At 43.0% G+C, this 24434-nt stretch overlaps 1 protein-coding gene across 4 annotated transcripts in view; it reads left to right on the plus strand.

Moving 5' to 3' along the window:
- Positions 1–24434, plus strand: part of HEATR3 (HEAT repeat containing 3) — a 77676-nt gene that overhangs the window by 13639 nt on the left and 39603 nt on the right. For 3 of the 4 annotated variants that reach the window (XM_004744138.3, XM_004744139.3, XM_004744137.3), the window contains exons 8-14: positions 3346–3436; positions 3546–3703; positions 3971–4053; positions 4948–5084; positions 10561–10649; positions 18216–18359; positions 21188–21364. In XM_004744138.3, coding sequence (XP_004744195.1) covers positions 3346–3436; positions 3546–3703; positions 3971–4053; positions 4948–5084; positions 10561–10649; positions 18216–18359; positions 21188–21364 — 879 coding nt within the window. Of the gene's footprint in view, positions 1–3345; positions 3437–3545; positions 3704–3970; positions 4054–4947; positions 5085–10560; positions 10650–18215; positions 18360–20578; positions 20688–21187; positions 21365–24434 lie in introns of those variants that run through there. The other variant, XM_004744140.3, reaches the window with a different exon arrangement.

Below are 24434 nucleotides of genomic sequence, written 5' to 3' on the forward strand. Positions count from 1 at the left end.
CGGATGGATGTCCCTGATGGGAGAGGAGAGGAAGAGGTTGTCGGAGAAGGCTTTTTGGACGGAGCACCTAGCTGTCTTAAAGAATGGGATGGGAACAGCATGGTGAAAGCAGGTTAGTGTCGTCAGGGGGCCTGGAGGCAGGGAGGTGGGTTAACCCGGTGGCTGATGGCCAAGTTCTGAAGAAAGATGGCGGAGGCTGAGCGGGAGGAGCCCTAGTTCTGTCCTCAGGCTTTCTGTGGTTCAAGGTGTGGCCTCTCCTGATCCATGTTGAGTGAACTGAAACAGAGCTGTCTTCAGTCGGAGTCTTTGGGTTTTGAGACGTTTATGCCCAATATAAGAGTTCTTTAAGTGGAATATACCTGAAAATAAATAGAACAGTATCCTACTTTCCTGGATTCTCAGAGACTTGTAGAGCATGACTTGGGGGTATTTTAATGAAATCGAAGTATTGTCAGGAGAACTACTTTCCCAGCCCCCATGGGTGGGTCGCCCTTCCGTTCACAGCATCTTGTTAAGTCCTTGAGCTGCTTGCAAGTCGTAAAGTTGCTTTAGAATCATAGCACCAAAAAAAAAAAAAAAAAATCATAGCACCGCTTTTGGTGTGGGCGGGCACATATTTGAACCCCAGGTTTGCTCCTTGTTCTGTAGCCTGAGTAGAATTTTCAATCAGTAAAACAAGATAGAGGCAGAGCCATGTGCTGTGTCCTCCCAAAGGGGTGTTTCTAGGGAACCCTAGCCGCATTTTCTCTGCAGTTGTCATGGAAAGGGGGTTACAGATCTGGGACAGACATTCCCCCCCCCCCCCCCGGGAAGGTCAGGATATGCCCTTCAGGGCTTGGAGGCTCTACAGTTGTGGTATTGCACAGAGCGGCCTGACCAGTAACACGGGTACCGTGTTTGACCACGCCGGCTCCCCATCAGTGGGAGCAGGGAGTATACAGCGGGGCTCTCCGGGCACTCAAGTATGTGAAATCCCTTGTCTGGGGGCGGGAGAGCGGCGCTCTTGCATCCTTCCGCCTCTCCAGCCTTGCTTCCTGGTGACTCCTATAGCTGCAAGGTGGGGACTGAGATGCACGTCTATCAAGATTCAGTGCCACAGCGTAAAAAGTACTGGAAATTAACCATTATTCAGGCATTTACTTTCCTTTGTATTATTTATTTATTTATTTATTTTACAAGACTTTATTTATTTGACAGAGGGAGAGAGATCACAAGTAGGCAGAGAGGCAGGCAGAGAGAGAGGGGGAAGCAGGCTCTCCTCTGAGCAGAGAGCTTGATGCGGGGCTCGATCCCAGGACACTGAGATCATGACCTGAACCAAAGGCAGAGGCTTAACACACTGAGCCACTCAGGCACCCATGTTCGTATTATTTAAAAGTAGAACATTGGTGCTTATAAAATGCAATGTTTTCTCATAAGGAAAGCTTGCTTTTTACAGTCTGTTAACCTAACTGGGTAGACCGGGTGATTAACATGCTGGTCAGTCAGCCAGTGTTTAAGTGCCAGTAGGGTGCTGGGCGTCCTGCTGATATGCGTCCGGAACAAGGACTGTCCGGACAGCTCTGGTCTTTCCCGCTGCCTGGTGGCTAGTGCAGGCCTTTGGAATCAAAACCTTTGATCTGCATCATTTAACGTAAGAAAGTATAACACAAATATGTAAAGAAAACCAACCCAATCTGTCATTTTAGCAGGTGCAGAAGTAGAAGAGTTCTACTTGCCCAGCTTCGCCGGTTCTCAGTGATCAAATCATAGTCTGTTCTATTTCGTCTGTTTCCCCACTTCACATATTTTGGAGCAAATCTCAGATGTCATAACATTTTGTCGAGACTGGTTCTTTATGTTCATTTGATGACAGTAAAAAGCAGAGAATGGTTCTGAGCAGGAGAATTCTATAAAGAAGTAGAACTTAACTTCACGGTTCCTCTAAGGGGATGGGAGCACAGCAACATGTCCTATTTAGCTCTGAGTCAACTGTAATAGACGTTCGTTTACTTGGATACCATACACGTACGAAGCAGATAGGAATAATTTTTATATATGTTCTCCCCAACAATAAAAGGAATACAAATACAGAGATTCCTGTGGGGCGCCTGGGTGGCTTAGTGCTCAAGAGTTGCATGCTTTTTGACTGAGCCAGCTCGATGCCTCCTATTTATTATTTTTTAATAGTAACTTTGAATATGGTTCAAAATTGCAGTCAAATTGTTGCACAAGAAGTTGCTGGAGGATTATAAATCAGTGTGAACATTCTGGAAAAGAAAATAGAAACATGTCACAGGCTCTATAGGTGACCCTTTGACCCAGTAAATCTAAGGAAATGAGATATCCAAGTAATCTGAAATATTCCAAATTAAATGATAGTGTATCCATTTAATGGCATATTGTACAGGCATTAAAAGACAATTAGAAGCTTGTTGAAAGGGGGAAACATTCAGGCAATAAAATATATTGTATTTTTAGCCTATGCACTGTTCTGCAGTATCACCGTAGCTATTTCACTTTTCATAGGTAACTTGTGAATTAAGGTCATGTAAATTTATACAGCCCATTTTAGGTATGGTAATTGATAACTTCATGTTAATTATTTCCAGAGGAGAAAGTTTTTCTCTTTCTTCAGTCTTGAGGGAATATTTTTTTTTTTTTAAGATTTTATTTATTTGTTAGAGATAGAGCACAAGCTGGGAGGAGAGGGAGAAGCAGGCTCCCTGCTGAGCGGGGGCTCAGTCCCAGGACCCTGAGATCATAACCTAACCCAAAGGCAGACACTTAACCAACTGAGTCACCCAGGTGCCCTGAAGTGTTTAGGATGCTTTCTCACCCGCTTCAGGGAAACCCAGGAAGCAAGCCTGTCTGCACCTTAGCCAGGCCCTGTTGGTCACACAAGGGCTCGTTAGTAGTTCTTGGTAATGCAGTGTTTTCCAAGGAGCATCTAAGCATCTGAAAGCTGGTTTATTGCGTGTAAGTGCCTGGTCTATGAAATGAGCTCTTGTTTTAATCGTAGCATGCTGAGCTACTTCTTAACACATTAGATTAAGTTTCAGGGTGAATTCAGTTTAGAATTCCTGAATATTTTTCTCTTCTCTCCAGCTAACTAAGCAGCACCTAGAGAATAACCGTGCAGATAGATGGCAGCCCATCTGCTCAGGGCAGGAGCAGTCCTAATGCTTGCTTGTACTTTAGCACGTTATGACTGTTCTTCTGGCTGCCCCATGCCCCGTGCGCTCTATTCCAGGGGTAAAAAAAAAAAAAAATCATCTAATAGGCTCCAACTAAGGACATTCGTGCGAAAATCTTTTCCCAAACGTAGAGAGTTGGTTGTTTGATTTTTTTTTTTTTTCCCTTTAGTCCACCGACAGGGAACTGAGAGAGACCATAGCATTGTTGACGGCCCAGCAGACTGCTCTGGAAATTATCGTCAACATGTGCTGTACGGAAGGTTTGTTACCCATTTACAAAGTTCAGACATTCTTCCCTGGACTGAAAGGGCAGCTTCCATGAGGACTGTGTTAGACACTCCAGTGACGTGTGATTTGTACTCTTCCCAGATCCCTCCGATGATGAGTGGGAAGAGCTTTCTAGCAGTGATGAGAGCGATGCATTTATGGAGAATTCCTTCAGTGAGTGCGGTGGGCAGCTGCTGTCTCCCCTCTGCCTCTCCCATGAGGTTCACACGGCTTTCACCAACTACCTCATCCCAAAGAAGGTAGTCTGTTTCAAGTCCAGCCTCATTGTGGAGCACGGGAAGGAAGGGCTTACGAGAGCTATTCACCATGTATACAAAAGAGGTTTGCTTGCACTTCCAGACTGTGGGCAGCTGGTAAGAAAGAAGCTAGAAGTAACGGTAGTGGGAGTACGCTGGAAAGTAGATCCTTCCGAAGCCTGGAGGTAGTAGGTTGGGACTTGATAAAGGGATCGTGTGTAAACCGATGCTACTTTTTAACCTTTGCTTTGCTGCCTTTCTTAAATCTAGATTTTTGAGAAAACTGCCTTTCCAAACAGCACTGCCGTTGACATATGTTCTAGGAGTCCCACTTGGAAATCTTTGATTAGAAAGTAAGAGCTTTTCTGTTTTCAAAACTCTTTGTCCTTATGTGATTACACGAGAGGATGAACCACTAACTAGAAGAAACTGACTCTCCCCAGATTTAAGAGCCCCATTCCTGTGACTGTTCCCTAGAAAAATGTGTGCATTTGTGCACTAAGCCATGGGAACGTGCATAGCAGTGGGGTTCCAGCTGCCCCAACCAGGAAACAACCTCCGTGTCCGTGAGCAGCAGGAGAAAAAAATAAATTTTGACAGAATCACCCAGTAAAATATATACAGCAGTTATAAAAAAAAAAAAAAAAAAAAAGAAAGAAAGAAAAAGAAAGAAAAAAAGCTGAACTAGAACATTGAACAAGAAAGTAAGGCCCCCCAAAATATACACATTGCGATTCCGTTCAATAACTGGCAACACTTGACTTTTGTTTTAGAATACATACCTAGGTGGTAGACCCCAAAAGGAGACCAAGAAAGTGCAGATACTGCTGACCTTCAGGGGTCAGAGAAGGAAGGGATAGATGCCCTGTGAGGATGTGAGCTGGGTTTCTTATCTAGGGGCACGATGTTCGCTCTATAAACTATTAAACTCTGTATGTGTGTTGAGCACCTTATGTTTGTCCTGTTTCACAATTCAGAATCGTTTTGCTGACGCCGCCATGTGTAGAAATTCTTCCAAAGCAGATCCTTATGACTCATAAAGGGAGTTGTGCCTTGGGCCCCAGGTGCTCAAGCAATTTGATGAGGCAGATAATCAGTTCACCTTAAGATTCTTTGTTCATAGTCATACACACTGCATACAGGTATTCCCAGTCAGAGTCTGAAGCTTAGGTTACAAGGGAATACTGAATACCTCCAGTGGGGTAACCACTGGAGGAGCTGACCGCATTCTTTGCCTTCCTTTCCAGAATGAACACTATTCAGTGCAGAGCCCTCGTGTGTCTCCAGAGTCTTGTATCCCTCCTGGATGTGGACCACCTCGGGGGACCTGCAGCCTTGCAGACACTTGCACAACATCTGTCCCAGCTGCTTTTTTCTCAGCCAGGTAAATAGTTAGGCCTCGCCGTGAAAGACTATTTGGACCAAGCAGAGTTTTGAAGGGTGAGGAACGTGGACTTGGTATTGTGCCGTGCCTGTCCTCCAACCTGCAGAAACCTTTTCCAAGCACAGAGTTGTAGTTGCCAGTGGTGTTGAGTCCAGACAACATTTGTAAGCTGGTCTTTAGGTTATACTGTTATTTTTTATTAAAATTAGTTGCATCCAGTTATATCAGGCCAGTAAGGCTGAATCACAAATATAAATATTAGGCCCCATGAAGATATTTGGGTAATTCTTTAGTCTTTATTTTTCCTCTTCTTCTTCTTCTTCATCTTCTTTTTTTCTAAGATTTTATTTCCTTACTTAACAGAGAGAGACAGCGAGAGAGGGAACACAAGCATGGGGATTGGGAGAGAGGGAAGCAGGCTACCCGCTGAGCAGGGAACCTGATGCGGGCGTCGATCCCAGGACCCTAGGATCATGACCTGAGCCGAAGGCAGAGCCTTAACGACCGAGTCACCCAGCGGCCCTTTATTTTTTTTCTTTAACATAAAACCATTTGAGTTACATTTGATCAGGCAATCCGTGCTTGTATTACAGAATTTACAGGTTACTAGAGGACATAAAGCAGAAAGCCTCTCTCCTTTTCCTCATACCATCCAGTTCCTCTCCTAGTGTCCATCGCGCTGCCAATTTTCTTGGGTATTTTTCCATTCTTAATATAAAAAGTATGTATGTGTTTCTTTGTTTGCTTTTTAAGATTTTATCTAGTTGACAGAGAGAGACATGGTGAGAGAGAGAACACAAGCAGGGGGAGTGGGAGTGGGAGAAGCAGGCTTCCCGCCGAGCGGGGAGCCCGACACAGGGCTCAATCCCAGGACCCCGGAATCATGACCTGAGCCAAAGGCAGACGCTCAACCGACTGAACCACCCAGGAGTCCTATTTTGCACAACATCAAATTAATACAAGGTGCTATGCATTTAGTAGTGCACATTTCAGAAGTTCTAGTCAGTTTTTAAAAATAAATGTTCAGAAACCCATATATAGTTACTGTTCTGTCTCTACTGACCAGCATTTGTCAGTCAGTGGATGTAGTTTTCCAGTGATCTCAGGCTACGCATTCTTTAGCTGGTGTGATCATGTGAAAACTGTGCCCAGCCACACCTAACACAGGACAGAGACAAGACTGGGCAGGCTCTGGCTACAGAGGTGGCTTGTTGGTGTGGCTGGCCGGATAACTATAGCTTTGTGTTTGTCTCCCAGCCTTATAAACCAGGCAGAGATCTGGATGGTTGCAGGGGTGACGTTGGGTACTGGAGAGGGGATGTTTTATCTGACTTCTGCTGATATTCTGGCTGCCTCCAGCCCAGCCACATATCCCGTAGTGGAAGACGGGGGAGGGATGCTATTGCTTAGGCCCACTCCTATCCACCCCTTCATGTGGGCTCCTTGTAGGGAGCTGGGCCACATGGGGTTATACACAGCCAGGCCCCAGGCAAGAAGGCCTAGCCTATCACAGCTTCCAAGATCTGCCTACCCCAAGGAAATCGTGTCTGCCTGACTGGCAGAACAAATTGCCATTTTTCGGTGGGAATCCCAGTCAAGGTACCAGAAGCTCCATCTCCAGCCAGTATAAAGAACTTGTTCCGCTGGCAGGAAAGCACGTACATTCTGTGCCTCTGCTGCACAGAAAGCATGTGATGTTTCTCTCAGTTCACCTGGCTTTCTGTGGTCACTGATGCTTACACATTTATTACCTGGAAGATCACAGGAAAACAATACCAAGGTCGGCCTTGGAGAAATAATGGAAAGCTTCTGAATTGTGGGAACATAGAATTAAATACTTTACATAAGTTCCAAGTTCATGGACCTTTCCTTATCAGAATGAAATTTTTGAGGGGTGCCTGGGTGGCTCAGTGTGTTAAGCCTCTGCCTTTGGCTCAGATCATGATCTCAGGGTCCTGGGATTGAGCCCCACATCGGGTTCTCTGCTCAGCAGGGAGCCTGCTTCCCCCTCTCTCTCTGCCTGCCTCTCTGCCTACTTGTGATCTCTCTCTCTCTGTCAAATAAAATATTTTTAAAAAAAGAAAAGAATGAAATTTTTGATAAAGAATTGCTCATATTTGGAGATGGTATTCTAAAATTCCTTTGGAACACTGAGATTTATTAAATGATGAAGTCTCGTGGGTTCTATGTGGGTAGTGTCAACCATTATGGGAGAATTTTCTGGGGAGGATGGAGTTTTATTTCTCTAGCTTTTGTGTTACCATGTTTGAATATTAAACGTATGATGATCATACAACTCTGCCTACCTTGCTTTACTTTTAATGCTAATGTTTTTAATGCTAATTAAATTCAGATTTTGGTCCTTGCATTCAGTACATTAACATCTTTGTCTCCTTCATTAAAAGCTATGGCTCTCCAAAACATCAAGAACATTTTAGTAATGTTGTGTTTTCAGGTTGGGTCAGTCTATCACTTGCTCCATTACATGAATTCTATAATCATTTAGGGTTCCCTGTTTTTCCCACATTTGGGAAAGCGGAGAGCTTTCTTTTCGTTCTAATTAAAATGGTAATAGCACCCATTCTGGGATATGTTTCTTATTCTAAATCAGAACATTGAAAACCAGTCTGAAAAAGTCACCTAAATAAAAATTTGCTGCTTAGTTACTTGTGGCTTGACTATTTACATACATCGAGGTGTGCTAGAGATTGTTAGATGCTGTACAAAGTTGTCGAGGGGAAAGATGTCCTCGGTCACCCCTTCTATTTAACTTCTGTTGACATTTACTTAAGTTCTTTAACAATACCACATGTGTTGACCTTCACTGAGAATTTATCGGAACGGTAGGGTAGTTTGAAGCTCCTATCCCAAATTTGGATAAATGACCAGAAATATGAATTTAATAAAAATCACCCGAATGTTTCCTTAATTTAGAGAGAGTATGAATGACACATAATGTAAAACAGTAATGTGGTTTAGATTAGGGTTTTGAATCTAAGGTTGTGGTTATTTTTCTAAGAATGCAAGACAGGAAAAATTGTTTCTGAATGTGTTCTAGCTCATTGAATGATTTCCTCATGATATAGATTTGTTGTTTTATATGCAGTTCATGAATTTCTAGGGCTACACTTCATAGCTGTGATCAGATTTAAATATACCCTGCTTTTAGAGCCATGGCAACTTTTCGAGTTTTAGTAGTAACAACTTCACAGCAAGTTTTGAGTGCCTTTTAGGTACTAGACTTTATGAGCGAGGCATTGTTACCCCACCTTCCTGGTAAGGAAGCTGGGATTTAGGGAGGTTGAGGAACCCCTGCAGGGGCACTCATTCCTTTGGCACATGCTTTTTTTTTTTTTTAAGATTTTTATTTATTTATTTGAGAGAGCACAAGAATGAGAGAGAGCGTGAGTGGTGGGAGAGGGAACAGCAAGCTCCCCACTAAGCAGGGAGCCCAGCCTGGGGCTCGATCCCAGGACCCTAGGATCATGACCTGAGCTGAATGCAGACACTTAACTGAGTGAGCCACCCAGGCACCCCTTAAAATTTTATTTATTTATTTGACAGAGAAGGAGAGAGCACCAGCAGGGGGAATGGCAGGCAGAGGGAGAGTAGGAAGCAGTCTCTCTGCTGAGTAGGGACCCCAATGTGCACTTGATCCCAGGACCCTGGGATCATGACCTGAGCTGAAGGCCGATGCGTAACTGACTGAGCCACCCAGGTGCCCCTAGCCCATACTTACTGAACTCTCTATGCCACGCACCATTCTAGATCCAAGGGTTACAGGCATGAATGAGATAGGCAAGACCACGATGCTCATGGAGCTTACAGTCTCAGATGAATAAAGATTTAAATGTAATTTCGTCGCAGAAGAAAAAAATAAAAGCAGAATTGGTTGACATGGTGGCTGAGTTCCAAGGGCCTATTAGATGGGTTCGTGTGGAAAGGGCTGTCTGAGGAAGTGACATTTGACCAGAGACCAAAAGGTGGGTCACATAATGTCAGAGGTAGGATTCCATCCCAGGCCTGTCTGATCCTAAAGCTATACTAGTGTCCATTCTGTGAAATGTACAGGAGTTTCCTAATTCAGTACATAATGTATATCTGATCGTGAGAGGCAAAAAATATCGAATAAGCTCTGATTCAGATTTGTATGGAAGCTGCCTCATTCTCATGCAGGCAGCCCCCAAAGGGGCATCGGAATCTTTATAGGGCTCCAGGCATCAGAGCGCAGAAAGCCAAGGTATTTATCGCATCCCCAAACTTTGTGGCTTAAAACAACAATAATCATGTGTTTCCTCATGGTTTCTGTAGGTCAGGAATTTAGCGCACAGTGGAGATGGTTTGTCTCAACTCCACAATGTTTAGGCCAGGGTTTCTCAACTAGGGGCAGCTCCCTTCCCCATGCCGCATCCCCCCCACGCCAGGGGCCATTTGGCAATGTCTAGAGGCATTTTTTTGTTGTTGTTACAACTTAGGGGTTGCTGCTGTTATCTAGAGGACAGAGGCCAGGGATGCTGCTGAATATCCTACAGTGTGTAGGAATCATCTGTGCAGAATATCCAGTGGTGGGGTTGAGAAAACTCTACCCTAGGGCTTCCGCTGGAGAACAAGGAGCCAGAATCGTCTGAAGTCTCGTTCATGTTGATGGTTGGTTCACAGGGGCTGTCAGTCCAAGCAAGATGACCTTGCCATGTGGCTTCCTTACAGCATGGTGGCTGGGTTCCAAGAGCAAGAGTTGAGGGAGAGAATGGAGAGAGCAAACACTTGTGAGTCAGGTGTGGGTCATGTTGCCTTTCACGACCTGGCCTGTCACGTTCATGTGTCCTGTTGGTTGACATCTCAAAGTCCCCCACCCCCACAAAGGGAGGGGAAATAGACCGTCATGATTATTTTCGGACAGTATAATCTACCACAGCAAGTCCCTCACTTCCCCTTCCCATCACAGGAGTAAGAAAGAAAAGAGTAAAAATGAGCAGGAATGGGAAGGAGAAGTTGGGTTGGTAAAAACCACAGAAGTGACTGAAACCACGGAGGTATAGTGGCCCAGCCTTGCGCAAGCAATAGTTCTTGGCTAGGCAGTAGGTTTGGGCTGCCCAGGAAGCACTCTGATTTGTGAGACCTCTCTGTGCGAGGTTTGCCCAGCACCGTGATGGCAATCTATGAAAAGCTGAATTGCGTCTATGAAAGCTAGCTTAGGTATATCATGGGCTAAAGCCCGAAGTAAATGAAAATCCAGCATCTAGAAGGCAAGGACTGTCTGTAGAATGCTCCCTTATTATGGTTATTTCAATTGTGGACGTCTTTCAAAGTCAAGTGTACAGTTCACAGGGGGCTCTTAACTAGAAGTTTGGGATTAACATCGAAAATATTTTAATTAGAATAGCATATATTAACATTTAACATGTGTTTTGATTCTTTTTTTTTTTTACAAACTAACTTAGAGAAGACAAATTTATATTTCACTTTTGTGTTTTAGATTTTGCTGAGCATGTTGACTTTCTAGAAGCCATAAGTAGTGCCTTGAGGGCCCTTTTGCAAACAATGGCCTCCAAGAACATTTCTCAGGTAAGATTTTTTAAAAAAATTTTATATGAAACCCACAAAGATTCTGTATTATGGAAGCAAACTTAATTACTTAACTGTTTTTTTTTTTAAGATTTTTATTTATTTATTTGACAGAAAGATCACAAGTAGGCAGAGAGGCAGGCAGAGGAGGAGGAAAAGCAGGCTTCCTGCTGAGCAGAGAGCCTGATGCAGGACTCCATCCCAGGACCCTGAGACCATGACCTGAACCAAAGGCAAAGGCTTAACCCTCTGAGCCACCCCGGTGCCCCTTAAATTTTTTTTTTTTTTTTTTTAAGTATTCCTCTTAGAAGAGGAGTATATGATCCTTATAAAAAGAAAGTAAAAATCCTTAAAATAGAAAGTAATGTATTTTGTTTCTTCCCACCACTGCTACCAACACACACACACACACACACAGATTTTTGTACTGATGTAACTTAGTTGACATACCTGTCACAAATGTCTTCTATGAATGTCATTTGTCTTCTTTAACATTTTACAGAAATTTTCATGTCTGCCTGCTGACCCTCCACAGTAATCCAGCGGCATCTCTGTGATAGCTGCTCTCCCACTTTTATTCTTTGCTTTATTATTAAGGAAATTTTCAGACACCTCTAAAAGCAGAGAGATTAGTGTCACATGAACTGCAGGAGTCTTGGAGTTAGCAGTGTCCTGGCGTTCTGTGTGGCTTTTTCTGGATTGCTTTAAAGCAAATCATGTTCCTTTACCCATAAGTATTTTATCACGTGCTTCATTACGTGTCTGTGACAGAAAATGGACTTCTAAAAACCTCAACCACAGTACCATACCCCCAAATTAATGGCATTGCTTAATTGTCAGTAGATATGCAGCCTGATTTCAGTTTTTCCTGATTTCCACAAAAATGTCTTTTTCAGTTGTTTTGTTCAAATCAAAATCCAAACAAGATCCACTTACTGCTTTTGGTTGATACTTTGGTTTAAAAAAAATTTTTTTTTAATGGCCTTAGTGAGGATTTAGTTCACATACCAGCCATACAATTCACCCATTTAAAGTGCACAGTTCAGGGGTGCCTGGGTGGCTCACTCATTAAGCATCTGCCTTCAGCTCAGGTCATGATCCCATGGCCCTGGGATCGAGTCCCACATGGGGCTCCCTGCTCCGAGGGAAGCCTGTTTCTTCCTCTCCCTCTCCTACTCCTCTGCTTTTGCTCTCTCTCTTGCTGTCTCTCTCTCTGTGTCACATAAATAAACAAAATCTTAAAAAAATAAATAAAGTGCACAGTTCAGGGGCGACTGGGTGGCTTAGTCAGTTAAGTTTCTGCCTTCGGCTCGGGTCCTGATTCTCAGTCCTGGGATCGAGCCCCAAGTCAGGTTCCCTACTCAGTGGGGAGTCTGCTGCTTCCTCTGTTCCTCACCCCGCTTCTGTTCTCTCTTACTCGCTCTCAAAAAAATAAAATCTTTAAAAAATAAGTAAATGAAGTGCACGATTGAGTGGTTTTAATATATTCACAGATTATTAAATCTCTTAGTTTAAAACATTTTTCCTACCAACCCCCCCTCCCTATATTATTTATTCATTGAAGAACTATTATTTGTCCTATAGAATTTTTCCCATTATGGGATTTGGCCGGTTTCTCACCATGGTATTGTTGACATGTCTCTCTCTTATTCATGCATCCTGTAAACTGGGAACTAGATCTAGAGTCTTTTTTTTTTTTTAGAGATTTTATTTATTTATTTGACAGAGAGACCACAAGTAGGCAGAGAGGCAGGCAGAGAGAGGAGGAAAAAGGCTCCCTGCTGAGCAGAGAGCTGGATGTGGGGCTCGATCCCAGGACCCTGGGATCATGACCCGAGCTGAAGGCAGAGGCTTTAACCCTCTGAGTCGCCCAGGCTTCCCTAGATCTAGAGTCTTAATTAGATTCAGGATCAGATTTTTTGGGAAGAATAATTAATAGTGCTGTATGTATTTTCTACTTTTATATCACAAATTATATATTTTCATAAATTGGTGATGTTAAGATTAATCAGTGGATTCGGGGCACCTGGGTGGCCCAGTTGGCAAAGTGGCTGCCTTGGACTCAGGTCATGATCTTGGGGTCCTGGGATTGAGCCTGTCATCAGGCTTTGTGCTCAGCAGGGAGTCTGCTTCTCCCTCTGCCCCTCCCCTGACTCAGGACAGACAGAGGTCACAGGTAGGCAGAGAGGCAGGCAGACAGAGAGGAAGGGAAGCAGGCGCCCTGCTGAGCAGGGAGTCCAATGCTAAGGACCGAGACCTGAGCAGAAGGCAGAGGCTTTAACCCACTGAGCCACCCAGGCACCCTTCCTCTCTCTTTAATAAAGGATTAATCAATGAATTCACTTAATGGTTGTAGCCAGCAGTGATTAATATTGTCTAGATCTATTATTTATCAGTGGTTGCAAAATGGAGACATCTTAATTTTGTCATTTCTTTTACATTTACTAGCTGTGATTCTTCTTCTTCTTCTTTTTTTTTTTTTAAAGATTTTGTTTATTTGGCAGACAGAGAGAGAAGGGAGCAGACTCCCTGCTGAGCAGAAAGCCTGATTCAGGGCTAAATCCCAGGACCCTGGGATCATGACCTGAACCAAAGGCAGAGGCTTTAACCTACTGAGCTACCCAGGCGCCCCAGCTATGATTCTTCTTCTTCTTTTTTTTTTTTTAAACATTTTATTTATTTATTTGAAAGAGAGAGAGAGAGAATGAGAGGGGAGAAGATCAGAGGGAGAAGCAGACTTCCCACGGAGCTGGGAGCCTGATTCGGGACTGGATCCTGGGACTTTGGAATTATGACCTGAGCCAAAGGCAGTTGCTTACCCAACTGAGCCACCCACGCAGCCCAGCTGTGATTCTTCTATAAGAACTTTCTGTCTCATCAGTTATTTGGTAACTTTGAAATAAAGCTCATACCAAAAAGATAGGATTTTTCCAAAATAATGAATTAGTGCCCTTAGCAGTGTCTAAAAGTGGTGAGTGAGGTGTTTGTTTGTTTGTTTGTTTTTTTAAATATCATTATGAACTCATGGGACTTTTTTGTTTGTTTTGTTTTTAAGATTTATTTATTTATTAAGGATTTTATTTATTTGTCGGAGAAAGAGAGTCAGAGACAGCACAAGCAGGGGGAGAGGCAGGCAGAGGGAGAAGCAGGCTCCCTGCAGAGCAAGGAGCCTGATGTGCAACTGGATCCCAGGACCCTGGGATCACGACCCCAGCCAAAGGCAGACACCCAAACCACTGAGCCACCTAAGTGTCCCATTTATTTACTTATTTATTTATTTATTTTAGAGAGAGAGAGTAGGAGAGAGAGTAGCATGAGTAGAAGGGGTGGATGGGGAGGGAGAGAGAATCCTAAGCAGATTCCCTGCTGAACACAGAGCCCCACTTGGGACTTGATCTCACAACCCCTCTGAGACCGTATAGTCAGATTGCTGTGTTTTCAAGTTACTTGACAATATTCTCTTTCTGGCTTGTTGTAAAGTTAGCTTCAGTTGTTTTAGCTTTCTTTCTTCCTTTCTTTTTTTTTAGCTTTCCTTTTTTTAAGAGACTTAATTTTTTTTAAAAAGATTTATTTATTGGGCCCCTGGGTGGCTCAGGAGGTTAAGCCTCTGCCTTCGGCTCAGGACATGATCTCAGGGTCCTGGGATCGAGGCCCACATCGGACTCTCTGCTCAGCAGGGAGCCTGCTTCCTCCTCTCTCTCTGCCTGCCTCTCTGCCTACTTGTGATCTCTGTCTATCAAATAAATAAATAAAATCTTTAAAAAAAAAAGATTTATTTATTTATTTGTTTGTTTATTTATTTGACAGAGATCACAAGTAGGCAGAGAGGTAGGCGGAGAGGGGTAGAGGGGAGCAGGCTCCCTGCTGAGCAGAGAGCCCGATGCAGGACTTGATCCCAGGACCATGAGAAATGGTTAGGGACACCTGGGTGGCTCAGTCATTTAGGCATCTGCCTTGCCTTCGGCTCAGGTCATGATCCCAGAGTCCTGGGCTCTCTGCTCACCGGGAAGTCAGCTGCTCCGGCTCCCTCTGCACCCCCCCCCACTCGTGTTCTCTTTCTCTCTCTCTCCCTCTCTCTCTCTCTCTCTCAAATAAATAAATCTTTTTTTAAAAGGTTAAAGTGGCAAGTTTTATGTATGTTTTAAAACAATTCCACTTACTTATTTTTATTTAGTCTGGCTTCTGTCCCTTTGCCCCTGCCCTTTTTAGGTTTTTTTTTTTTTTTTTTTTTTTTTTTTAAGATTTTATTTATCTGTCAGAGAGAGAGAGCGAGAGCGAGCACAGTCAGACAGAGTGGCAGGCAGAGTCAGAGGGAGAAGCAGGCTCCCTGTGGAGCAAGGAGCCCGATGTGGGACTTGATCCCAGGACGCTGGGATCATGACCTGAGCTGAAGGCAGCTGCTTAACCAACTGAGCCACCCAGGCATCCCTTAGGTTTTGATTTATCATTCCATTGTTCTTAATTTGGAAACATAAGCAAATAGGCAGGCACTGTTCTGTTAAGAGTCTTGCTGCTGCACCCTGCTTTGCCTTTTCTTCCTTCTCCATCCCTGTGTACAGACACCTTCCTCATTCCTTCCTCATAGTTCCACATTCTGTTACTCCATCATGTTGGTGTCCCTACTCATTCAGCCCGCCTGCTGTTGATGGGGGTTCTCGTTCCAGTCCATTGTTATTACAGCTAGAACGGCAGGGAAGAGCCTTTTTACAGAGGTTATTTCGTGTTTTTGCCCTGGTGTCTTGGAGATGGATTCTGCAGAGAAGTGGGCTTGCTGAGTTGGAGGAGAGATGCATTGGTGATTTTGCTGATTATTTGTCTAGTCCCTTCCTCCGAGATTGAGGCATTTTGGATTTCCTACAGCAGAGCTGGAGAATGCCTGTTTTGCTATAGCCTCAGAAACAGAGTAATGTTGTCAGAACATTAGATTTTTTTTGCCAGTTTGATAGTTGAGACATTATATAGCACTTTAAATTTGCATTTGTCAGGCGCCTGGGTGGCTCAGCTGGTTAAGTGGCTGCCTTCAGCTCAGGTCATGATCCTGGAGCCCCAGGATGGAGTCCCGCATCAGGCTCCCTGCTCATCAAGGAGTCTGCTTCTCCCTCTGACTTCTCCCCCTTATGCGCTGTCTCTCTCAAATAAATAAATAAAATCTTTAAAATAAATAAATTTGCATTTGTCTTACAGTAGGAGATTGGATGTCTCTTTATGTGCTTCAAGGGCCTTTGCATTTTTTTTTTTCTGTAACCGCTTCTGTCTTTTGCCAGTTTTGCTATTAGGTCGGTGTCTTTTTCTTCTTGGAATATAAGGGCAAATCTTGGCCTCGCCCCCAATCCACTGAAGCAGCAACTTTGAGGAGGGGCCCCGTGATCTGTATTTTAATGGTTCTCTGGGTGATTGGCTTGCACACAGTTTGAGGACCAGTGTGCTAAACCATCCCTGCCCCTTTTCTAAAATCTTCCAGTTTTGATTAACATGTCATTAGGCCATACCACCCACTTCTCTTGCTTACAGCCACCTACTATGCGCTGGGCCACCCTTTGTTCCTTGAAGATTCTTGCTGTTGGGGTTTGCTACTCTTTGCTAGTCTTGTGATGATTCTGGGTGACTTCAAGATCCACATAGATGTCCCCCCATTACCTGGCTTCGAAGTTCTTGGACCTCCCTTTCTCCAGCAGTCTGGTCTTCCTTCCCTACCTTAGTCATTCCATGGCCACACCCTGGAGCGGTGCTTCCCAAACTTTATCTTGGTCCACAGTTTAATGAGAACATCTCTGGTGCTTTACTGTTAAATACAGTATGTGCTGTTGGCATCTAGTCTAAACTTTTTCAGTTTTTTTCTTTGTATATTTGAGAATTTTTTTCAAGAACATAACTTTTGACCCTCAATTTCTTTGACATGGGAAAGGTAATAATGGAGAGAGGATTAGAAAACCCTATACTGTAGGGCCATGGGAATATAAAGTCTTTTTATTGATGTTCCATGATCTTCAGCAGTAGCTAACTGGACCAGCCTGACACTTAAAGAGAATTCCTCCCAGCTCATGCTCAGTTAATGTCTGGGCATTCATATATATTAAGACCATAAATTCTCAGGTTGGCTGTACATTGGGCACGACCATGGAATTCGAGGACTAGAAGGAACCTGGCTCTCGTGCTTTCCAAGGAGTGGAAAACCAGGGACCAGAGTAGCTGAGTAACAGCACTGAGAGTGCAGTACAACTGTCCAGCTCCCTGTCCATTTCCCTGCCTTGTTGGCTTGCGCACATGAGGCAGCTTGCCTTTGTGACTCCGGCTGGTAATAAAGCAGCACGCCTTCGGCATTCCCGGCAGCCTTGTTCAGCTGGGAGGCATCCCAGGGTTGGCGGGATTGTTTCCATTAGATTATTTCCTAAGAAACCGGGGCATATTAGCTGTTACCTTTAGGTTTGGCAGAAGCACTGCAGATGATTCAGAGTTTGATTTAGAACTGTTCAGTGTGTTTACGTATAATAATTTCTAACAGTTAGTGAGTTCTTGATGTGCTTTATTTAATTCTTAAAGCAACTCTGCAGGGTGACCACTGTCCCCGTGTCCCTGATGGGGAAATGGAGACCTTAGTTGGGGAGGGGAGAGAGAGGAGCCAGGATATGAACCCAGGATGTCTGACCCCAAGTCCTCAGTCACCACACTGCGCTGGTGCTCACAGGTGAGGGTTTGGCAACACGACAACTTGAGTTCTCTGGTGATATCTGCATCCACGGGTGTGTTCAGATTAGCTTAGAATGAAAATTATCACTACGCAGTAGAAGTACTCTATAATTTAATGGTTTCTACAATCTCTAATAATTTCCTGTAACAACACACATCTCAACTTGTATGGCTTCAGTCTATTTTTTTTTTTTTTTAGATTTTATTTATTTATTTGACAGACAGAGATCACAAGTAGGCAGAGAGGCAGGCAGAGAGAGAGAGAGGAGGAAGCAGGCTCCCTGCAGAGCAGAGAGCCCTTCAGCTAATTTTTATTAAAGCTACATATTCTATGTACACTTTCGAAACATTTTTTTTTGATCAATGTTTAAAAGAAATTAGGATCTCTTTAAATAGGTTTGTGTACATCTGACTGAAAGTTGTCTTTTTTTTTTTTTTTTAAAGATCTTATTTATTTATTTGAGGGAGAGAGAACACAAGCAGGGTAGGAGAGGAGGCCAGAGGGAGAGGGAAAGGGAGAAGCAGATTCCCCAATGAGCGGGAAACCCGACACGGGCCTTAATCCCAGGGCCCCAGGCTCATGACCTGAGCTAAAGAGAGATACTTGGCTAACTAAGCCACCCAGATGCCCCCCAAAAGCCTTCTTCAAGTAAAACTAATGGGAAACGAAGTCCCTCTTCTGGGCTTATAGCTGTGGTAGATTGAATAATGACAGTGACGTGAACAGGCCCCATATTCATTCAGAATTACCAGCTGTACTGGGCACTGATTAGGTATGTAATAACTTCTCTGTTGTTGGCATTCCTGTCACTACTGTTGCACATGCTGTTGGCATTGGCTGAGTTTAACACTGTAAATATTCTCTTTCCTTTTCAACAGTGTATGACTCCCAATCAGTTGATGACATTATGCACAGCCGGCATTCACAGTGGGAACACCGGGGTTAGAGTAAACGTTGTTAGTATTTTAGGAATCACGGGCAGCGTTCTCGCCAAAGAAGATGGAACACTGGAAACTCTTAAGGTAAAACTATATGCTTCCAACGTAAAACATTAAATCGTTAGAAAGAGGGGGAAGAGTAAACTGTTGGTGTGGGGTTTTTAAAAACTTCTATGGACATCTTGAGAAGAAATCCTATCGAGAAGTTGCTTACTAAGGTACATTATTAAAATATGCCCCTTGGTTTGATTTGCCTATATGAATTAGGTAGGCACTTGAAAAACTGAGTTGCATTTGGCCATTTAACTTTATTCCTGAGATACTTTTTCAGAAATAAATTTGTCTTTAGTGAAAGGCCCAGTTGAGAATTGTCCCAGGTGCCTCTGCCTTTGCTGTTGCATAAAATGTATGCATATTATATTCTCGTACTGATGGAGGAACAATTCCCCAGTTGCCTTAGCATGCCAGACTAAAGCACATTCTGAACGATACCGCACAGTCCACTCTACTATCACTGTGTAAGTTTTAAATGGGAACCGCATTAGGAACTCACTCAGCATATTTGTTTATAGCATTTTATCTCAGCATGGTTGCTGGGGAACTACACTACTAGAGACACAGCATCCCTAGGAACTAAAAGGACTGTGGTAGTAAAATTGTCGTTCTTTGTGCTAATAATAATTGCTGAAATATTGATTACTTATTAATGGGTAATAAACTATTAGACTTCCTGAGAACTTTACAACAACGACTGGTTTTTGTTTTTGTTTTATTTTTAAGTAGGCTCCATGCCCAACTCACAGCACTGAGGTTGAGAACAGAGTGGAGATCAAGAGCTGAACGCTTGGGGTGGCTGGGAGTCTTAGTCTGTTGAGCATCTGACTCTTGATTTTGGCTCAAGTCATGATCTCAGGGTGATGAGATCGAGCCCTATGTTGGCTCAGCATGGAGTCTGCTTCTCTCGCCCTGTCTCCCTGTGCCTCTCCCCCTGCTCTTTCTCGTACTCTCTCAAAAAAAAAGAAGAACTGGATGCTTAACTAGACTGGGCCACCCAGGGACCCCAGTGACTGATATTTTTTAGAACCTATTTTTAAAAGATGATACATGCATGTAACAATACATTCAGAAAAGTAGAAAAGAATATATAATGAAAGACCCCTCTCCATTACTAACTTTCCAGCCCCCCCAGTTTGACTCTAGAGAGACAGCCACGGTTACTCCAGTCTTCTGTTTATTCTAGGGAATTTTGATATATAGACACATTAGTGAGAGAGAACGTAGCCATGTGGCTGTGTATGTGTATGCAGATACAGATGAGCGTGTGCGTGTTTCATCACTTCCTGCTCCCTAAGACTATAATTTCCAAGATCCACTTAGGAGGAGCAGCAGGTTTTTCTCAGGCATAACATGTGATTTAAAAAAAAATTTTTTTAAAAGATTTTATTTATTTATTTGAGAGAGAGCACCGGTAGCGGGTACGGTGAGGGGAGGAGCGGGGCAAGGGCACGCAGCAGAGGGAGAGAGAGAAGCAGACTCCCCACTAAGCAGGATGTCTGACATGGGGCCTCATCCCAGGACCCTGAGCTCAAGACCTGAGCCGAAGGAGGCACTTAACCAACTGAGCCACCGTGGTGCCCGCTCACTGTTTAATGTCTTCAGCATGGTCCATCCTCACATGTTTCCATTTGTTCCACAAGCATCTATTTATGGATAGTTTGTTTAAATGAGGATCTAAGTCAAGTCTACATGTTATGTTTGGCTTTGGATCGTCTAAGCTTCTCTCAATCTAGAAACTTCTTTCCCTTCCATTACCCTGGCACTACCTCTCATCACCTGCTTTTTGTTTTTGTTTTTTCTTTCTTTCTTTCTTAAGTAAGCTCTATGCGAAACATGGGGCTTGAACTCATGACCCTGAGATCAGGAGTCACATGCTCTATTGACTGAGCCAGCTGGTCACCTCTACTACCACCTGTTTATTCCTCAAATCCTGGGGTCAGTTGTCTCACAACCTCTAGCCTTCTGGATTTGTCTGATTGCCTCCATGTGGCGTTAAGCTTGTTCCTTTATTTTCTGTATTTTCTGCAGACTAAAAGTTAGATCCAAACCTGAATCCCATTCAGATTTATGTTGATCTTTTTAATAAGACTACTTCATAGGTGATCGTATGTGCTTCATACTTTATTATGGGTTATTAACTCTAAATACTATCCTAGAGGTTATCTCGAGTACTTAAATTCAGATAAGACTGAGGTCCAGAGCGGGTAATGGACTTTCTAAGGGTCAGTCTGTTATTTATGTCACAGCTGGAGTTTGGACTCGCTGTTCTTAGCATTTCCACTCTCCCACCGATAATACCAGATGTGCACATCACCCTTGAGACATAAAGGGTGAAGCAGAACAGCCAAAAACAAAGTAAGTTCACTCTCGAACAGTTCCTCACAGATTGGGAATGCCCTGTTCATCAGCTAGCTAATCTTCAAAGGATGGATGGGTGTTAAAGATCATCACAGGGAGTCAGAAAGAGATGAAGTTTCATTTTTTTAGTTGTCCTAGAATGTTTTTCATATAATTTTACTTTTTCATATAGTTTTAAAAGCATGTTTTTTTGTTGCAGATATATATCTGTATTTTTGACAGCCTTTTTGGGGAGATAGAGGGGAAACTTTAATTGATTTAATTTAGGAATAGAAACTCTAATATACTTAATTTATCTTATTGATATTATACTTGGTGTATTTATAAATATAGGTGAAGTCTTTAATCTTTAGTTCTTTCCAAGTTTTAATTTGTCTCTGGCATTTTTAAATTTTAAAATACCATATGTGAATTGTTACCACATTTAAAGTTAGTAGGCATTTTGGAAACCGATGTTAGAATATTGGACAATCAACAGTGTGCCTTGTTGTCTCCAGACCATTGGGTGCTTTCTGCTTGAGGTTGCCACCAAAGATCCCTCCCTCGTGGTGGCAGGAGAAGCCTTGGATGCCCTCTTCGATGTTTTCGCAGATGGTAAAGAAGCCGAAAGGGCCTCAGTTCAGATTAAATTGTTATCTGCTCTGAAAGAATTCCAGCCAGTCTTCAAAATGAAGGTATGGAGCCATTTTGTGTCGAAATGCTTAGGTCTCAGCCATCCTCCAAGAACGGGTGTCTGTAGTTCCCTCCGTGCACTCTCTGTGATTCGTAGAACACTGCCTCCCTAGAACTGGAGAATGCTTGTTGCCTGAGTCAGAGCTCAGGCCTTGCTGTTGATTCACTGTGACTTGGGCCAGAATGGTGTGGGCACGGTTCCCTTTCTAGATGAGCTCAGTAATGCTCACAGTGCTCCTGGAGAAGCACTATGGTCTGGAGCCTACAAAGCACTTTCATAGGTGTTGTAAATTTATTTCATGTCATTACAGGTAATATATTCCAGCTTGATTCCAGTGTTACGACTATTTCCCTTGGGTGAAAGGGGCAAACTCCAGGCTGGTCTCTGTTGGAGAATGTAGCTACCTTCATTTACCCTTTTATTTATTTTTTTGTTTCACTAGAAGCATCAAAGCTAACTTTGAGTCAAAGAGTAATTTTCAGAAACTTGGTGACCAGGGAAAGGCAACCAGGAATTTTAAAAACAGCCTTGAATCCTATGTCTACAAGTTGAAGTTCACCATTCTCCAGTGATCTAAACCTCCCTTTCCAGGGGCACCTGGCTGGCTCAGTCAGTGGAGAATGTGACTCTTGATCACAGGGTCATGAGTTTAAGTCCCACCTTGGGCATAGAATTTACTTAAAAAACAAACAAAAGGGGCACCTGGATGGCTCAGTGGTTTAAGCCTCTGTCTTCGGCTCAGGTCATGATCTCAGGGTCTTGGGATCGAGCCCCACATTGGGCTCTCCACTCAACGGAAGCCTGCTTCCCCCTTTCTCTCCGCCTGGCTCTCTGCCTTCTGATTTCTCTCTGTCAAATAAATAAATAAAGTCTTAAAAAAAAATACTTTAAAAAACAAACAAACAAACAAAATTTCCATTTCTAAATAATGTCATTTTGAGAAATAAAAATATTCATATTTTTTGCTTTTAGACTTCAGATTAAATATTTGCTTTTAAATCTTTGTCAAGAAAATAGAGGCTTGGATGAAAAATTAGCTTACTTCTGTTGTTTTCCGATAGGTATTTCTTTTATTTTTATTTTCTTATTTTAGAGAGAGGGAGAGAGAGCAGGGGGATGACAGAGGGAGAGGGACAAGTAGACTCTGCCAGTGTGGAGCCAGACGTGGGACTCGATCTCAAAACCCTAAGGTCATGACCTGAGCTGAAACCAAGAGTCGGAAGCTTAGCTGACTGAGCCACCTAGCCGCCCGCAATTTCAGGCTTCTGATGCAGAGTTGATTTCTCAAGGAGAGAACTCTGTGATGTTTTTTAGGAGAATATGATTGTATGTCTTATAATTTAGATTTTCTGAAGTTTCATTTTTTTAAGGAATAGGAAATAGTTTTCTTTAGAAAAATAGCAGCACATATCATGTACATTCTATGTCATAGTTACATCTAAGTCAGTGTTGGTTTAAGGACATCAGAATTGGTTTGTTTTTAATGTTTTCATGTTTTGGCATATTCTATTTAAAAATGTGATCATAGTGACTGACATGTATTGAGCTAAGATTCACCAGTAGGTAACTTAAGTCTGGGGGAAACAATTGAATAGTTTACTCTTTTTTTTTTTTTTTTTTTTTTTTTTTTTAATTTTTTATTTTTTATAAACATATATTTTTATCCCCAGGGGTACAGGTCTGTGAATCACCAGGTTTACACACTTCACAGCACTCACCAAATCACATACCCTCCCCAATGTCCATAATCCCACCCCCTTCTCCCAAACCCCCTCCCCCCGGCAACCCTCAGTTTGTTGTGAGATTAAGAGTCACTTATGGTTTGTCTCCCTCCCAATCCCATCTTGTTTCATTTATTCTTCTACCCACTTAAGCCTCCATGTTGCATCACCACTTCCTCATATCAGGGAGATCATATGATAGTTGTCTTTCTCTGCTTGACTTATTTCGCTAAGCATGATACGCTCTAGTTCCATCCATGTTGTTGCAAATGGCAAGATTTCATTTCTTTTGATGGCTGCATAGTATTCCATTGTGTATATATACCACATCTTCTTGATCCATTCATCTGTTGATGGACATCTAGGTTCTTTCCATAGTTTGGCTATTGTGGACATTGCTGCTATAAACATTCGGGTGCATGTGTCCCTTTGGATCACTACATTTGTATCTTTAGGGTAAATACCCAATAGTGCAATTGCTGGGTCATAGGGCAGTTCTATTTTCAACATTTTGAGGAACCTCCATGCTGTTTTCCAGAGTGGCTGCACCAGCTTGCATTCCCACCAACAGTGTAGGAGGGTTCCCCTTTCTCCGCATCCTCGCCAGCATCTGTCATTTCCTGACTTGTTGATTTTAGCCATTCTGACTGGTGTGAGGTGATATCTCATTGTGGTTTTGATTTGTATTTCCCTGATGCCGAGTGATATGGAGCACTTTTTCATGTGTCTGTTGGCCATCTGGATGTCTTCTTTGCAGAAATGTCTGTTCATGTCTTCTGCCCATTTCTTGATTGGATTATTTGTTCTTTGGGTGTTGAGTTTGCTAAGTTCTTTATAGATTCTGGACACTAGTCCTTTATCTGATATGTCGTTTGCAAATATCTTCTCCCATTCTGTCAGTTGTCTTTTGATTTTGTTAACTGTTTCCTTTGCTGTGCAAAAGCTTTTGATCTTGATGAAATCCCAATAGTTCATTTTTGCCCTTGCTTCCCTTGCCTTTTGCGTTATTCCTAGGAAGATGTTGCTGCGGCAGAGGTCGAAGAGGTTGCTGCCCGTGTTCTCCTCAAGGATTTTGATGGATTCCTTTCGTACATTGAGGTCCTTCGTCCATTTTGAGTCTATTTTTGTGTGTGGTGTAAGGAAATGGTCCAATTTCATTTTTCTGCATGTGGCTGTCCAATTTTCCCAGCACCATTTATTGAAAAGGCTGTCTTTTTTCCATTGGACATTCTTTCCTGCTTTGTCGAAGATTAGTTGACCATAGATTTGAGGGTCTATTTCTGGGCTCTCTATTCTGTTCCATTGATCTATGTGTCTGTTTTTGTGCCAGTACCATGCTGTCTTGATGAT

This window comes from Mustela putorius, unplaced genomic scaffold (assembly GCF_011764305.1).
Source record: "Mustela putorius furo isolate JIRA1106 unplaced genomic scaffold, ASM1176430v1.1 tig00000174_pilon_pilon_pilon, whole genome shotgun sequence".
In the NCBI taxonomy this organism is placed as follows: domain Eukaryota; kingdom Metazoa; phylum Chordata; class Mammalia; order Carnivora; family Mustelidae; genus Mustela; species Mustela putorius.